This window comes from Melanotaenia boesemani, chromosome 5 (assembly GCF_017639745.1).
Source record: "Melanotaenia boesemani isolate fMelBoe1 chromosome 5, fMelBoe1.pri, whole genome shotgun sequence".
NCBI classification, from domain to species: domain Eukaryota; kingdom Metazoa; phylum Chordata; class Actinopteri; order Atheriniformes; family Melanotaeniidae; genus Melanotaenia; species Melanotaenia boesemani.
In genome coordinates, this window is record NC_055686.1 from 25553425 (window position 1) to 25571315 (window position 17891).

At 37.9% G+C, this 17891-nt stretch overlaps 1 protein-coding gene and 1 long non-coding RNA gene across 2 annotated transcripts in view; both read right to left on the reverse strand.

The window, feature by feature from the left end:
• LOC121639980 (titin-like) overlaps positions 1 to 17891 on the reverse strand; it is a 618411-nt gene that overhangs the window by 487424 nt on the left and 113096 nt on the right. The window contains exons 7-8 of the mRNA XM_041985600.1: positions 1142 to 1414; positions 374 to 637 (exon numbers count right to left, since the gene is read on the reverse strand). Coding sequence (XP_041841534.1) covers positions 374 to 637; positions 1142 to 1414 — 537 coding nt within the window. The remainder of the gene's footprint in view (positions 1 to 373; positions 638 to 1141; positions 1415 to 17891) is intronic.
• LOC121640086 lies at positions 10593 to 16366 on the reverse strand. The gene is made up of 4 exons (XR_006010340.1): positions 16249 to 16366; positions 11222 to 11292; positions 10915 to 10950; positions 10593 to 10736 (listed from the first exon to the last, which is right to left on the reverse strand). It is a non-coding gene; the product is annotated as an uncharacterized LOC121640086 (long non-coding RNA).

Here is a 17891-nt window from a genome sequence, read left to right on the forward strand (position 1 = left end):
TATTTATTGTCATGTCCCGTCCACGGGACGTCTGGTACCAGCAGGTTAAAAAGTGAAGACGTAAACTTTGTATCTACAATCGTGTCCAAGTCAGCTGCAGCCACTAAAGTTCATATTTATCTGAGGTGGCCGTCAGTAGCTTTGTTGGTGTCGGCTCATTGGGTTTTCATAGAACTTCATTTATGTTTTATCCTTGTGTGATTTTAGTCTGGAAAAAGTTTCCTTTCTTTCATCACTTGAGACACTTTTGTCTCATTTACTGCTGTTTGTTTGATGTGTTGGAAATATATTTGATACCATTTAATCTGATAATTTACCGTTAACTCACACAGATGAAAACAGAGTTAAAATGGATGAAAGACGTCCAACTTACCTGATACAGTTACTGAGACGACATCACTCCACTGTGTTAAATAAAACTCGTCTCTTCTTCCCCGGCAGCTGTAGTCTCCACTGTCAGTAACTCTGCTGATCCTGTGTTCTCTGGATGATGGAGGTCTATTTAACCTGGTTGGTCTCCATTCATACGTCCACTGAGTTCCTCCACCTTCCTGGATCTCACATCTGGCAGTGATTGTCTCACCTCTGTATATCAGAGTCCAGCTGGGCTGCAGGACCACTGTGGGCTTCATGGAAACTGTTCATACAAACATGCAGTTAGAAAACTTACACACACAGAAAATCTACAGAAATATGACACAATCTTTATTTTTAATATAAATTGTAATAATTTAATACTATTGATTTGAATTTTTTTTTTCCTTTGACAACAGTGGTTTGAAAACTAAATGAAAATAAATAAATAAAAAATATTTACCACTAACAGTACATTTAGACTAAACAATTGAAAGACAAATACTTTTACTGGATATAAACAATAGGGAGAAACCAATAGATAAAAATAAAATAATTTTAGGCCAATAGAAAAAAAAAAAATCTGTCTCCTTTCTTGAATCTGAAAAAAAAAGAACACACATACAAACACACAAAGCATCACTTAGAGCTGCTGCTGTAATTTTAATTACATGTTTTCTTCTTATGGTTGGCAATGAATTATGTCTTTTTTTGCACAATAACATGACAGATAAAACATTTAAAGAGTATTTATTGTTGTGTTTCAGAGCAAGTAATCAAAACTCACTAGTTCCCTCGATGGTGACGTCATGGCTGTCTTCTGTGTAGAAAACTGGTTCTCCTCTTCCTCCTCTGCAGCGGTACAGACCTCCCTGTGAGACTCTGATGACTCCACCTGGTTCATTGTTATTTCTGAGCTGAGCTGCAGGATAGACTGACCCATCTCTGAACCAGTTAAACTTCCAGTCAGCAGAGTGGTTCACAGAGCAGGTCAGTGTTACACTGCCCCCTGCTGGTAGGATTGAACTGTCTGCTGCCAGTCTGGCTCTGGGTTTACTGGCTGGTGAGTTTAGGACAGAAAAAAGAAAACAACAAATAATTAAAATGTGACTCATTTCACAAACAAATTTACTAAAACCATCACAATTTATACATTTATCAAGTCATCTTTTGGTTAAATTGACAGTCCTCCCAATCATAGACTACAGTGATGTCGTTTATAGAGCTGCCTCTAAACACTCCTCTATTAACTGGACACCATTTATAACGCTGCCATTTGCTTTATTACCAGATCCTCCTTTAACACACCACTACAGCTTGTGTTCCCTGGTCAGTTAGCCCTCTCTTCACTCTCTTAGATAAACACATTGGTATCTGTTGATTTATAAAACCCTAATTAGAAAAACACAGTTGCATCTTCACTCATTACTCAGATTCATAACATCACACGTCCTCTTGGCTCAAGTCGCCTCATTAAGCTGCTCATCCACAAAGTCTGCACTACCTTCAGTCATTCATCTTTTCACTTTTCTGCTGCAGATGACTGGAATCACTTGCAACAGAAACTAAAGCTCAGGACTTTTATACCACTGTCATCTTTTAAAAACTTGCTAATGGAAGCGGTCCAGGATTGTTACACTTACTTTTATCTGTAGCTAGTTGGAACATTTTTATGTCTTCCTACAATCTGTTTTAAATTGGTGTGATAAAGTTCTGTTGGAGTTGTATTTGTATGTTTTGTCATCTACTTTTGTTTTTATTTTTCATGTGTTGCCTCTCGCCAGGTTTGTTCTAAATTGGCTCTTCTGGTTAAATAAAGGTTTATATTTAGCTAGTAGCACCACATAGAAATAACAAACCCCACATGAGACATTAAGCTCCGTTATAACAAAACTACACATTTATAATGATTTCTAATTAACCTGCTGACACACAAATGTAGTTATAAACCAAATATGCTTAAATTATTTCTGAAGTTATACTTTATTTTCTGTACATTTATCTTCTTCAAGCACTTAACCTGCATGGCTCCCCTTTTCCTTTTTTCACTATAAAACAGAAAACATTTATGACTCAGCTTCCAGTGAGAATCTCCATCAAAGATGGATGAACAAATCTTTTCTCTTGTCATATTTAAAATGATGTGAGAGATGGAACTGACTAATTATGTCTCCTCTTGTTGCTGTAATAAACCGTCTGCTTACATGTCTGTACGTTAAATAAAAATTAGCACGGTCAAAATAACGTGTTAACAGTGGTAACTAATTTATGTAATTAAGTGCATTAATATTTTTAACATAATTAACGCTTGTGCAACATGACATGCCCCATACATCCATCATCTCAGCGTCACTTCCTGTTCCTGTGAGACAGCACTGTTTTGTTTGATGTCCTGCACAAGTAAGAAAAATCTGTTTAAAATTAGCTGATTCAACAGAATCGTCTCAATTTCTACGTCATTTGATGATAAATTAACAGTTGGACATATTTCGGGACCAAGTTTGAGTGGATTGTCAAAACATAAAGTGATATCTATTGGATTGCATTCTGACTGCTACCACTCAGGAGCCACAGGCCACATCACTACTAGGCCTCCCAGGCTGAGGCTATCAGCCTGGGCATCTTTGTTACATGTGGGCCAGCAGGCTACCACCTGGGCTACTACTACTGGACCTGGGCCAGCGGGCTATTACCAGGGATAGCATCTACACCTGGGCCAGCAGGTTACCATTCTGAGTTAGACCAGAAGTAAATTAACTGTTTTACATCAAAGTATCCTTCTGTTTTGAAAATGCCACCTAAACAGAAACCAAACACAAAACCTGAGGAAGAATTTGTTACAATGGCTCAGGTAAATGAAATTTTACAGCAGCAGAAAGAAATGTATTCTGCCCTATTACAGCAGCAACAGGAAAATTTTATAGGTTTTGTTAAAATTATCATTGATTCTACAAATACAAGAATGGATACTCTATCAAGGGACATACAAGAAATACAAACTAGTTTAACCTATACACAAAAAGAAGTTGATGACATTAAACTGAACCTGGCCAAACAGACCAACAACAGTGAAACACTACAGTCAGACTTTTTAAAATTGTGTGACAGTGCATTAGCTGTTTCAGATAAATTTGAAAATCTAGAGGCACTATCAAAGAAGAACAATTTAGTGATAGATGGAGTAGCCGAGTCACCTGGCGAAACATGGGCTGAATCTGAGGAAAAAGTCAAAAACATATTTAAAGAAAAATTACAGTTTCAAAAAGATATAGAACTGGAGGTAGTGCATAGAATAGGAAAAATACCACAGAGCAGTGACAGACCAAGATCCATGTTAGTGAAGTTTTTAAAATTCAAGGATCGATTGGCAATCATGCAAAGAGCAAAAAACCTAAAGGGAACAAATATCTACATTAATGAAGATTACACAGAAGATGTTAAAAGGAAAAGAAAAGAACTACTCCCAAAAATGAAGGAAGCAAGAGACAAGGGGAATATTGCTTTCCTTCGTCATGATAAGCTGATCATACATCCACGCAGCAGCACTCCTAATAAGCAATAATTGTGAAGTGTACAAATTTTTTTTAAATTGTTTTTTCAACATCCACCATTTCTCTTTTAATGTTATATGAAAAGGACTGTACAAAAGTCAACTAAAGGACTGAAAATTTAACGTATAAATATAAATAGTATGAGAAATAAATTAACAGAAATGGCAGATATTCTGTGGTCTAATAACTTGAATATACTTGCTATCTCAGAAACTCATTCAGATGAGACATTCGATGATAATGAGTTGATTATCAATGGATATAATATTTTCAGACGAGATAGAAATAGATGTGATGGCGGTTTAGCCTTCTACGTGCAAGATCATGTACCAGTTAAAATTAGAGCAGATTTGATGAATTACAACATTGAAGTGATATGGTTACAGATACATTTACCATATATAAAACCTTTGCTGGTTGGAGGTTGCTATCGACCTCCAAATGCTGACAGTAAGTACTTGGTCATATGACTGAGATGTTGGGCTACAGTAGCACACTGGGCTTAGAATTGTACTTTATGGGACACCTTAACATCGATTGGCTATCAAAAAGATGTCCTTTGGGAGCAAGACTTTCAGATGCCACAAATTCATCTGGTCTTACACAACTAATGAACAAACCAACAAGAATTAATTGTAGAAATGATGGTACTATCACATCAACTTGTATTGATCACATTTTTACAAATGCTCCAGAATTGTGTACTGGTACTGTTTCTGTTCCGATGAGCTGTAGTGACCATAATTTAATTGTGACTATGAGGAGAGTTAAAATGGACAAGCCAGGGCCTAAAATTATTTGTAAAAGATCATTTAAAATGTTTAACCAAGATGTATTTATAGAAGATGTTGAAAATATATGTTGGTCTAATGTATTTGCTCAAACTGATGCTAATGATGCACTTGAGGAATTTAATAGTAAGTTTATGTTTTTATTGGATAAACATGCACCACTCAGGAGGTTTACAGTAAAGAATGTCAAAACACCTTGGTTAGATAAAGAATTAAACCAATCTATAAAACAAAGAAACCAAGCCAAGAAACCACTAACAGGCAATCAAGAAGACTGGATATTCTATCGTAAATTACGAAACTGTGTCACAAAATTAAATAAGACGAAAAAGAGACTATATTATGAAAATAAATTTGAACATACTAAGAATGATCATAAAAAACTGTGGAATACAACCAATGATTTAACTGGAAGACATAGAAAATCTAACCCAGCATATATTAATAATGATGGTAATTTTTTAACAAAGCCTCTTGATATAGCAAATTATTTTAACAGTTATTTTAGAAATAAAATTGGCAAATTAAAAGAGAAAATGTCAGCAGATATAAACACATCTTATTCAAATAAAAAACAAAACTATGAAGGATCGAAATTGTATTTTTAAATTTGAAAATGTAACTGTGAGATTGTAAATATTCTAAGAAATCTTAAAAATAAGCCACCAGGTGTTGATGACATGGACGGAAACCTCCTGAAGATGGCAGCAGATTTAGTCGCTCCTGCCATTTGTCACATAATAAACCTAAGTTTAACCACAGGTATATGTCCAGAAGACTGGAGAAAAGCAAAGATTATCCCAGTACTAAAAGATAAAAAGCAGCCTTTCTCTGGTAAAAATAGCCGACCTATAAGCCTTTTAACAACTATAGGCAAGCTCATGGAGAATATTGTATACAAACAAGTCAACAACTATTTCCTAGATCAAGGATTATTTACTCCTTATCAACATGCATATAGAAAAGGCCATTCAACAGCTACTGCTCTGACAATGATGACTGGCTAACAGACATTGGAGAAAAGAAAATAGTGGCCAGTGTTATGTTAGATTTTTCTGCCGCATTTGATATATTTAACCATACATCATTAATTAATAAGCTAGTGGCATATGGATTTGATGAATCTGCTATAACGTGGTTTAACAGCTACTTAACTGACAGAACACAAACTGTTTACGGTTTTTATTCCAGTATCAAGACTGTGACTTGTGGAGTTACTCAAGGAAGCAGCCTTGGTCCTTTATTTTATAATATTTACACTAATGATTTACCACTTGTTTTGACAGAGGCAAAAGCAGTAATGTACGCTGATGACTCAATAATCTATGCATCAGCAACGACCATGCAAGAGCTAAATGCTGTCCTACAAACAGAGTTAAATGCTGTTTGGATTGGATTAATAAGAACCATTTAATTTTAAATTTATCAAAAACACACTGCATAGTATTTGGTTCTAAATATACAATAAATCGAAATCCATCCCTAAAGATAAAAATCCAAGAAACCCAAACTGAACAAGTCAACGACACTAAGCTCTTAGGAATCATAGTAGATGATAAGTTATCATGGTCAAAACATATAGATAGTATGTGTGCCAAAATGGGTAGGGTAGTTACAATAATTAAAAGATATGCAAAGTTCTTAACATTTAAAACAATCAAAGTAGTTTCACAAACATTAATATTGTCAAATCTCGACTATTGTCCAACTGTATGGTCAAATGCAACAGCTGAAAAGATAAGAAAATTACAAATAATACAGAACAGAGCAGCAAGAATGGTTCTTCGTTGTGACTATTACACCAGTGTAAAACTCATGCATGAGAAATTAAACTGGATGTCGGTTTATGACAGACTTTTATATTCATTGTTGACATTTGTTAGGAATATTTCAGTCACTAAAACTCCTCAGATCCTCTACCAAAATCTACTGTTTAGTGTAGACATACATAAGTATGATACTAGACATGCCTCCACAAACAAATTTATTTTACCCACAGTAGTAACAAATTATAGAAAGAAAACATTCAGTTATAGAGGAATGCAGGAATGGAACTTACTCCCTAAACAAATAACACAAATAGAAAATAGTTTGAATTTCAAGATTCAATTAAAAAAGTCAATTCTACAAAATTCAAGTGAATCGTTAGCATAATTGCCCAGAATGAAAAGGCCTATGACTGAAAAGGCATTTTATTATTACAAATATCTTTTTAATAATGAATTTGTAAACTGTTATTTAAAAAATGATATGATGTTTATTATCGTAAGAATATGGTTTTAATATTGGTGAGTACTATTTTACATTATTTGTGCATGGCAATGAAATGTATGTAATGTATTGCATAATTATTTTGATCATGTCATTTTAAAAATGTGTAACACTCTTTCTGGACCCCAGGAAGAATAGCTACAGCTTTGTTGTGCTAATGGGGATCCAGATAAATAAATAAACATAAATCTCTCTGTTATGAATGTGGGACGTGGAGAGGCGAGATAGAAATGATGAGCTACACTCGCACTTTTCCCCTCATTCTTTTTAAACTTATCCTGCATTTTGCAGCAACGTTTCTGCTCTAGAGGATCTTTGGTCATCAGTTTGTGCAGCAGCTGCTTCTTTCCTTTCCTCTCATGTTGTTCCATGAATCATGAGGACTGTCGGTGATCAGCTGATCGGCTTTTGTTGCGTTTGTTTATGTTTCAGGTGAGAAGGAGGAAACTAGCGGTTCATGGTTCACACCGTCACATATTTACCACAAAAGTTTTGTTTTTGGCAGGACCTTCTCTAACACAGTAGCTAGCTGGTGGTAGACGTGGTTTATACTCCAGCTATGAAGGGGCGGATCTAGAAAAGTTCTGATGGGGGGGCCAGGCAGGAGCACTGACCAGGAAAATGGACACAAATGGGACCTTTTTTTTTAGGTCTAAATTTTATGAAGTATTGAACTGATTATTACAACTAAAATGATCATATAATGTAGAAAAGTGAAGAATAAGTTGACAAACAAACAGCCAGTGATGTATTTTATCAGCAGGTGTTTACTTTGGGTGATGCTGCTGCACAAACACTCACACTTCAATGATAAAAGGAAAAATGTGTTTTTATCCAGATCATCAGTTTTATCAGAGTTTCTTCATCAATGTTGGCTGTTTAACTTCAGTCGTCACATCTGCTGCTTTTATTACAGAATTTATCACCATGGAGACGGTTGGTGAGATGATGATATATGAATTCTGAATTATTATCTACAACATGGTAGAGATGGTTTAGAACAACACCTAGAAGAACATTACATGCTGCATTTACTGACCATTGGACATCTGATGTTTACGCAAGGGAAGGTCAGTTAACAGTAAATATGTGTAGCACCGGTTCGTTCTGTTGATACAATACAGTAAAAATGGGTAAATTTCAGGTTTAGTCACGAATGGTGATTAATCATGATTAATTTGAAAGCTGTGATTAATCTGATTAAAAATTTTAATCATTTGAGAGCCCTAATAAAATCTAAATGTAGACAAACTGAATCTGATTCCAGGTCACATTCAGCTGAAACTGATGTTGGACAAAAAAAAACTTTTAAAGATCAGATTCACATTTAAATAAAAATAATAAAACAGCTTCCTAATCGGTTCCAGCTTTGTCAAATAAATCCTGCAATTTTTACCTAAAACAGGGTTTTATAGATAAAAACTTGTTGTGGACCAACTATTTTACTGGACGACTTTTACTGGAGCCTTGCTGGTGAAACAGGAGCGTTTTTGTTGCAGCATCATCTGCTACTGGAGCACAGCATGGCTTCATAGATAAACTGTGTTTACGACTACTCTGAAACAAGTGTTAGCTGAATCTAGAGTTATGATTGTAGCCTGGAAAGGTTTACATCGTTCAGATCTCAAGACTCTCAGCTTTCCAGTGGCGTATAACATGTGAAGCTACTTGGAAGATAGACTAAGTAAAATACATATTTATTGTCATGTCCCGTCCACGGGACGTCTGGTACCAGCAGGTTAAAAAGTGAAGACGTAAACTTTGTATCTACAATCGTGTCCAAGTCAGCTGCAGCCACTAAAGTTCATATTTATCTGAGGTGGCCGTCAGTAGCTTTGTTGGTGTCGGCTCATTGGGTTTTCATAGAACTTCATTTATGTTTTATCCTTGTGTGATTTTAGTCTGGAAAAAGTTTCCTTTCTTTCATCACTTGAGACACTTTTGTCTCATTTACTGCTGTTTGTTTGATGTGTTGGAAATATATTTGATACCATTTAATCTGATAATTTACCGTTAACTCATGGTATTTAGTGGGACAAAGAAAAGGTGAAAATAACTGATTTAAAATGGAGAACTTTGCGTGACTCTGTTAAGTTATTAGACAGTTCTTGTGAGTTAACTTCTACTGAGGAGGTGCTGATATGATTTATGCTAATTAATATTGCAGCATGAAGCTGTGCTGAAGAAGAAGGTTACATATTCACCTGATGATTCATTATTTCAGGAATCAGAGAGATTGTCTACAAAGAAGATTTACTGCTGTTTGGACAGAAGTGCTGGCTGCTCATACGGATTGTAGTAATTATTTAATTGTCATGGTTCATGTTTCTTCCAGGTCTCTAGTGATTGCTTCCTTAATCAGGTACATTTGTTCCACCTGGGCTTCCCTGATTGCTCCCTATCCTCACCTGTGCTCAGCTTTACTTAAACTCTCTCCAGTCTCTTCTTCCCTGCTGGTTATCGACAGTCTTGTGCCAAATTAAGTTCCTTTGTTTCTTTTCTATGTGACAGTTTGCTTGTTAATCTGGACAGAACACACAGCAAACATGACTGACCTGATACTGACAGTCTGATGGCTTCACTCCACTTTGTTGAAGAATATGAGTCATCTCTGCATTTACACTGACACTGGTAGTCTCCACTGCTGAGCTCAGAAACAGTGAATGTAAACTGTTTACTGGAAATCTGCGGTATAATTGACCCAAGATTTCTCCATACACACATCCACTCAGTGGTTTCTCCTCCCTGGATCTCACATGTCAGAGTGATTTTCTCTCCACTGAAAATCTGAGGCCAGTCAGGTTGTCGTGTTACAACAACCTGGTTGGAAACTGTTTCCATAGATATGAACAGAAAAACACAAACAGAAATATCATCACAAAATATTACATGTAACTTTCATATAAAATAATTTGTTTTTATATAAAATAATAGAACTCACAGATTATATTAATACTGGCATCATTACTCATATCAGAGTAAAAGGCTGGATCTCCTCTCTCTCCTCTACACCTGTAGATTCCTCCCTGTGACACACTGATGGTTCTGTTTTGTTCATCATTAGTTTTAAAGTGATATTCAGAAGTGTGTGAGGTTCGTATGAACCACTGGTATTTCCATCCAGCAGAGTTGTCCACAGAGCAGCTCAGTGTCACGCTGCCTCCTACTGATATGGTTGTTGTTCCTGCTGTCACTTCTGCTCTGGGTTTATCTGTTGTATCGTCCAAAAACACAAACAATTTACAAAGACATGAAACAGAAAATATTAACAATGCTTTTTTTTTCTGATTCAGTTTTCATGAATCAACTAAACACAACAGAAACGTGCCACTTTCTTTAAAAACCATTTTTAAATCATGTTTGATCCTCAAGTTTCATGATTTCCTAACAAAATGTATAAATACACTTACATTTAAAGTTCATGTAAAGAAAGATGTGCATATGTACAGCTTAAAAAATGTTAGTCACAGTAAAATTAGTCATGTTGAAAAAACAGAGGACTTACCCCGAACATTTAAAAAGATCTTATTACTGCACTTTGAATCATTTGAAGTCTTCAGACGACCACAGCACTGGTATTCACCTTCAAAACTTATATGTAAAGGTGTTAATGTGTAGCGTGAATTTGAGTAGGAGGAAATTTGTCCACCATCCTTGAGGATTGTGTATTCCCAGTCAGTGTTTGTTCCTTCCTTCATGTCACATATGAAGGTAACAGACTCTCCAGTATAAAAAGTCGACCCGTTAGGATCAATGGTCAGAACAGCTCCTAGAAAACAACAACAAATGTTTAACACCTGCGTACACTTTGCCAGCCGACACACTGTGTAGATATATACAATGAAATTATCTGATAATCCACAAAAAAGTCAGCTTGTGTCTAACAGTGAGGCAACAGGCTGAGATTCATTTACAAAGAAAATAACTGAAAAACTAAAGTGTGTCACCTTGAGTGTGTCCAGTGCAGAGGAGTGTATACAGCCCTGCAATCCAGGTAGAAACAACAGAAATGAACAAAGGATCAACATTTGCAACCAGAGTTGTTTAAAGTACAACATAAGCACATATAATGGTAAAAAACATAAATTCTAACTCAGATATTTAACTTAAATTACAAAATCCCATCTACAAAACACCCAAATTCTTCATTCAGATTCTCAGACACTGGTGAAAATGACTGATACCTAATTTCATCTGATCCAGTTTCCTTAATATCCATGATTTAAACAGAAGAAGTCCTCATGTCATATTTACAGAATAAATCCAGCACACAGAATAAAATGAGTCCCATCCTCTCAACTAATCCTCACACTTCTGACAAATTCCTTTTACAAAGACAGAAAAATGAAAGTAAACCATGAGAGAAGTCAAGACCAGCAGAGAAACCAAAGTTAAAACATGAGTAGTGTAAATAATAAATGTGGGATTTTTCTAACTTCTCTCTTTGTTAACTTGCTTTAACACAAAGCTTCCTTCCTTTAAACACAGCATGGTTTAGTGTGTGTCTACACTTCCTGTCCTGCTGATCCTGAAACGTGTTGGATTCTTATTTAAAGGTTTCTACGTGATCTCATAGATAGTATATCTTAAACAACATCATAACAACCACATGCACACAAGCAAGAAATACAGAAAAACTCAAATCACAATGTAAAAAATAAATAACTCAGTAAATGTGTAAAATGATGATTCATGATGTGACATTGTGGATGTCTGAAGAGCTTCTGTCTGTCACTGTTTCCTGACTGCAACATGAAACTCTTTTCTTTTGCAATATGCTCATTACCTCAGTCAGATGATGGTTCTTATTATCCCTGAGATGACTAAATGTGAGTTCATCCACCGACATGTATAAATACAAGAACAACTTCCTTCAGTTTGAAGGTTTGTTAGAAAACAGAAGAAAAGTTTTGGTCCTTACTGTGGGCCTGTACAACTACAGAGTAGAACTGGTGTGTTTGTGATTTAATGATGAAACTTCAAGCTCAGCTCAGATATTTACATCAGGATGCTGGTTCACTGCTTACTAGGATTTATCACCATGGTAACTAATGCTAATACAAATTAAGAAATCAACACATGGAAACAATTTAGTTAATTACTATTAAAAATAGGAACTTATTAAAGCTCCAACATTTTAAAAAACCAAAGTGATCTGAATTCATAATTTATCTTAATCCGTAAAAAACTATGTGCTTCATTTTTTATTTGCACATTTTTTAAAAATATTACACACCAGCACACATGTAAAAAGGCAAATAAAAAGTTTTTTTTTTCTGCTAAAAGTTATTTTATATAAGAATAAAATTGTCATAAATATAGATGAACACAGAAAAATACATTTTAAGAAAGAAACATGACCTCTAACCAGGTGAAATGAATATAAATGGAGGATTGATCATATCATATTAAATAATGATGCATATTTCCAGTTCTGCTGCATTCACATATCTGCATACATTAAAGCAGTGTTTCTCAATCCAGGTCCTCATGGCTCATGTCTGCCATGTTTGTACTCCAACACACACATTCAGATTAATGAGCTTTGTAAGTTCTTTTAAATTCTGTTAACGATCCGTTCATTTCATGCAGGTGTGTTGACATAGGGTAACCTCTAAAACATGCAGGGCATGGATTGAGAAACGCTGCATTAAAGTGTAACTAACTAATATGTTACCAAGTGCCTAAAAGATGTGAAATGAGCAGCTTGAGCTTAAATAAAGAGGATAAATGAAATGTTGCATCATAAACACAGAAGATACTGAACATGTCTGATATTTGATAACAGAGTTACATACAGTAGTTTCATACAATGATTGTCTTTGCTTTGCTGCTGCAGCTCGAAGAACTACAGAAAGAACAAACAATTGAGGTTAATTAATAAATAAAACAGTATTGCAGTTTTAATCTCTGCCACATGAACTTTGAGGTTTGTTTTGAAAAACCAGCATAATAAAGTCAAATAATCAGACTTCACTCATATTTATTTATATTTGCAGAAAATATTATTATTAGTTATTACTGGAAAAGTCTCCCAAAAATATGTTGTTAAAATATTGTGTTGGCATTTATTCTCCAGTAAATTGAAATGTCCTCCAACTAGAAGGTAGGTGGATCGATTCCAGTCTTCCACTGACTACATGTGCAAGTGTCCTTGGGCCAGACACTTAACCCCACGTTGCCTCCTGATGTGCCTATCGAGGTGTGAATGTGTGTGTGAATTGATGAATGTGATATGTAGTGTAAAGCGCTTTGAGGGGTCAAACTGACTGGAAAAGTGCTATATAAGTACAAGTCCATTTACCATTTACCATAACTATCACAAACACCACTGTTAGCTCCCTCGGAAGATACACAGGCATGCATTTAACCATTACAAACTCCAGGTCTGTGGAGCATTGATTGTTCACTGTCACTGTGTCTGTACACCAGCTGTTGTTTATGTACAATCAGCAAGAGATCAGGGCGTCCGTACATTGTGGCAATGTAGTGGAGAATGACACATGCCACAATAATGCCACATGCCCTGTCTGGGGTGACTCTGAGCCTACGAAGGTACTGGAAGCAGGCCTTAAGCATCCCAATAGTTACCCTGGTTTGAGTCCTGCAGTGAGCTAAGTTGTAACAATGCTGCAGGCCGGGCTCAGAATCAGGGTAAGGGGTCAGCAAATAAGACTGGCAGGGGTACCCTCTGTCACCTAGCAGGTAACCATCAAACTCTCCTATAATACAGGATAAAATATAAATGTGATAGGTCAAAAAAAAAATTGATTTTAATGTACATAACTTACCACAGGCAAATCTAGCACTCAGTTTACACTCACGACAGACTCGAGAGTTGTGCACAGACCCAGGCCACTTTGCTTCCACATTACTGATGATGTGGGCTGCATCACATATGATATTCAAAGTACAGAACAGGAAGCTGCAGTAGCTGTAACTGACTTTGGAAAACCACAAACATTGCAGTGCGTAAGACTGACAGTTCTCACAGCCCAACAGACTGTTGCTTTTGAAATATGTTCAGCGTCACTGATGTTATAAAGAAAACTCCCGTTGGCAAAAAAAATGAAGTGCAACTGAAAGAATTTGCTCCGAACTGAGAGCATGTCCACGATGTGTCATATAAAAATATGAGGGCTGAGAATATTGTTCAGATACATGATCGATTGTGCAGAAAAACGTTGATGCTCAAACAAATAATCACGAGGGAAGAATAAAACAGCCAAGTGGGGTCTGATCACTCATTCCAGACATAGATATCTGTGGAGTAACTGTGCTTTGATGTCAACTGGCTCTTCAACAAAATGGACATGCCTTGTCTGACACTCCCTTCAGTCTGCAGGCTGCAGCTAAAGAGAAGGAGAAACTCAGGATTAGTTGAAGAAAACCTGCCAGCGAGCAGGTTAGCTTCACGGAGTCTGTTGCCACAGTAACTGACTCAGAGTTTGTTAGGGTTTCTGTCTGTCTCCCCTGTGTGTGTGTTCTCTGATTGCCCTGGCGTATGCGTTTGCCTCCCTCTGTCTGTTTTGTGTGTCATGTCTGTTCCTGGCCAGGAGGGTTACCAGAATATTCCAAGGCAGCAATCCCCTCACCTGGGCTGATCTCCACACCAGGATCTCACCCATCATTTAAGCCACCACAGTACTTATACACCGGATCATTCTACATTCCTCGCTGGATCGTCCAGTTACCCATCTGGTATATCGTGGCCTCTCAAATGTCGTTAGTTATAACTAACAACATCTGTCTTATGCTTAGGCTCTTGGTGCTACGGATCCTGCCAGCCCTGTCTGCCTTGGCAACTTCTTGGATTGTTTTCCCAGCTTTGATCCGCTCACTCATCTCCAGCTCCTACCGGCTCCATGCCATGCTCTGCCTGCCCGCCTGATCTGTCTGGTCGGCTGCGAACCACTGCGGTCACCTGAACTTGGATTTGACTGTTTCCAGATTCAGCTACAACTTTTATTAAAAACTCTTTTCTATTTGATTCATCCTCTGCCTTCTGGTTGGTCTGTGTCTGCACATTGGGGTTAAAAAACCATATCTGTTTGACTCGTCGTAACAGAGTTACACTGAACTCGCTTTAAGAAACCGAAAACCCAGATTCCCATAACTCAGAGTTTTTACTAAACCTGCTTCCTGAAAGGGGGCCCAGGTGTGATAGGGAAGTAAATCTTAAACACACACACACACAAACACGCGCGTTAAAATGTTTTACGAAACAAAACGGGAAAAAAGATAAACAGAGATTCCATCAAATCTGAACACCCAGGAACATGTAAAAGAGAAGCCCAATACTCATATTTCATGGAAACATAAGGTCAAAAAAAAATTAAGAGATTTTGTGTTGCTCAAACAAATAAACACAAAACTAGAGATATTTTGCAAGAATATAGTGGATCTGATGCCTGCACAAAACTGAGAGGCACAGCTCCTATAATAACAAGAATGAAGGAAGTTTGAATTAGATAATGACGTAATGTATGTTTGTTAGATCCCTGATCTAAAACCTGCATGACACTCGTGATGCCTGGAGATCCTGAGCTGGTGGTCCCTGGGCATCAAATTCTCTGGTCTGCTTGTGCTTTGTGTGAATTCATATCCATTTTTTACCACAAAGTGGCGACACTAGACCATGATGTTTAAAACAACTGAGGTTCTGCTGGCTCTAAATTTGCACCTTGTTTCAGTGTTGGATGACAAAAATATGTGCAGGTGCTATGACTGTAAGAGGCTACTTAAAGATATTATTCAATACTATTTAAACATAAAGAAAATGATTTATTTTCATGAGATTACATTTTAAATTCCACAATTTATATCCGACTGGTCTTTTCTCAGTTGTGTTTTTGTTCAGAATCTCTCCACATTATCATCAACTCCTTTGACTGTAAGTTTTAAATCTTCCCTTTCAGTTTGTTTGAAGAATTAGACTGAATATCATTAACTGGTCTTCACTTCAGCGTCTATACTGATGGCAGAAACTCATCAGAACAGTTTCTGCATACTGTCTGAAATAATGTTTTTATGGAAGTCGAGAGCAATAAGTGTTGAGCCGAAAAAAGCTCCCTTGCTGTGAAAAGCACCCTCACATGTAGCACAGTTGAAGATTGAAGCAACTCGCATGTGGACGGCATGTAAAGCCTCGTTTCAACTGAGGAGTTTGGTTCGGTTTGGTTGGTGTCAGAGAAACACATTAAACCAATGATACACAGTCTTTCTCACTATATAGAAATATTTTCTATAATCTGCAGACAGAAAGTCAGTGATGTACTTACAGAATAACCCCAGCACACAGAGAAAAGAGTGATCCATCATCACATCCAGTCCTGCTGCACAGCCAGTCAGAAAGTCTTCTAATGTGCATCAACAGTAATGATGAAGGAGACGTTACATCTGACATACATGTGAGACTAATGTCTTTCTAACTCGTCTTCTTAAACAAAAACCCCCTCCATTTCCTTCCCTTTCACACTGAGCTCAGACAGCGTTGGTAGTTTTGACCGCAGCAGGTGGTTGTCATGGTTACATTTCCTGTCCACTGCAGAAACATTTTAGCTGTTTTCATGTACAGAAGTCTGTGCAAAGTCTTAATTAATATAATCACTAAAGAAATATTGCAATGTCTATTGGTATGGGACGTGTTGTGCGGATGTGTAGTTATTTATGCAGTTGTGCTGTTTGTTTTTTCACATGACAGTTTGCTCGAGTATGTTTATATTTTCTGCTCCTCTGCGCATCCACTTCTTCTCTTATTTGTTTTTTTTACCCTGCCTTCTCCAGCATCCTAACATACAGAACGGTGGTCTGTGTGCCATACCTTGCTTGACAGATTTGCTCTACCAAGGGAGGCATGTTATATACATGGCTGCCCTTGATATTTTTATTATTTTTATAGTAATCTTATTTTCTTTAGTCTTTATATGTCAGTGTCGAATCTGACAGGGAGATAGAGGAAGAGTGAAGTAAAAAAAACAGGGGGGGGGGGGGGTAGGATTAAAATGTGTAAATAACTGTTGTCTAGGCTGACTAAAACACACCGCAAAAAAACAATATAAACTACCACAGTACTACATGATACATAAAGAAAATAAAAAAATTATATGAAAAAGTAGTCATCAAACGTACCTGCAGAGAAACGTACCAACACACAAACATCAGCAACATCTTGTCCGAAGCAGATGGAGAGACAAGCATGTTTGTGAGCATTTGTTTGTAAGGCCGAGCAACAAGGAAGAAATGTATGCTTGCAAAGGGGCCGTGATCACGTCGCATCCCGAAGCATCAGTGGGGGACGGGGAGAGCCCGAGGCCCCAAAGGCCCAGCAGGTCCACAGAGCACCAAGCCCAGGAGGGCCAAAGCAGACAGAGCAGTGGCCCACTCAGACCAGAGCAGAGGGCCCCCAGACTGGAGCCCCCCGGCGCGATGGGCAGGGGCACCGGGCAGCACAGGGCAATGGTGAGCAGGCCCAGCGGGTGCCGGGCACTGTGGCGCGGGCCGTACAGAGGAGAGACACCCCACAGGCCCAATGGCTACTCATTCTCCCCAGCAGAACCCTGTCCAGGAACCCGACGGGGCCAGACCGCCCCAGGCAAAACCAGGGACAAGAACATGTCTGCAGGGGTCGCGGAGGAGGAGAAGGGCTCGGGGAGGGGCACAGCCGGGAGAGAGATCGCTCTCCCAGGCAGCCAACTCCTCAGCTAGCACTGTAGGTGCCCCTGCCTCCAGGACCACCCAAGGGCAGAAGGGCAAAGGCCAAGAGCCCAATGCACCAGTGCCGTGGATGCCCATCCACCCCCGGCAGCCCACGCCACCACACCAGGGGACCAGAGAGCCCCAGGTTGCACACACATATCCTGGTCGGGCCCAAGGCACAGTGCCCCCACCCACCCTGAAGAAGCCCCCGGTGGGAGGGGAGAGA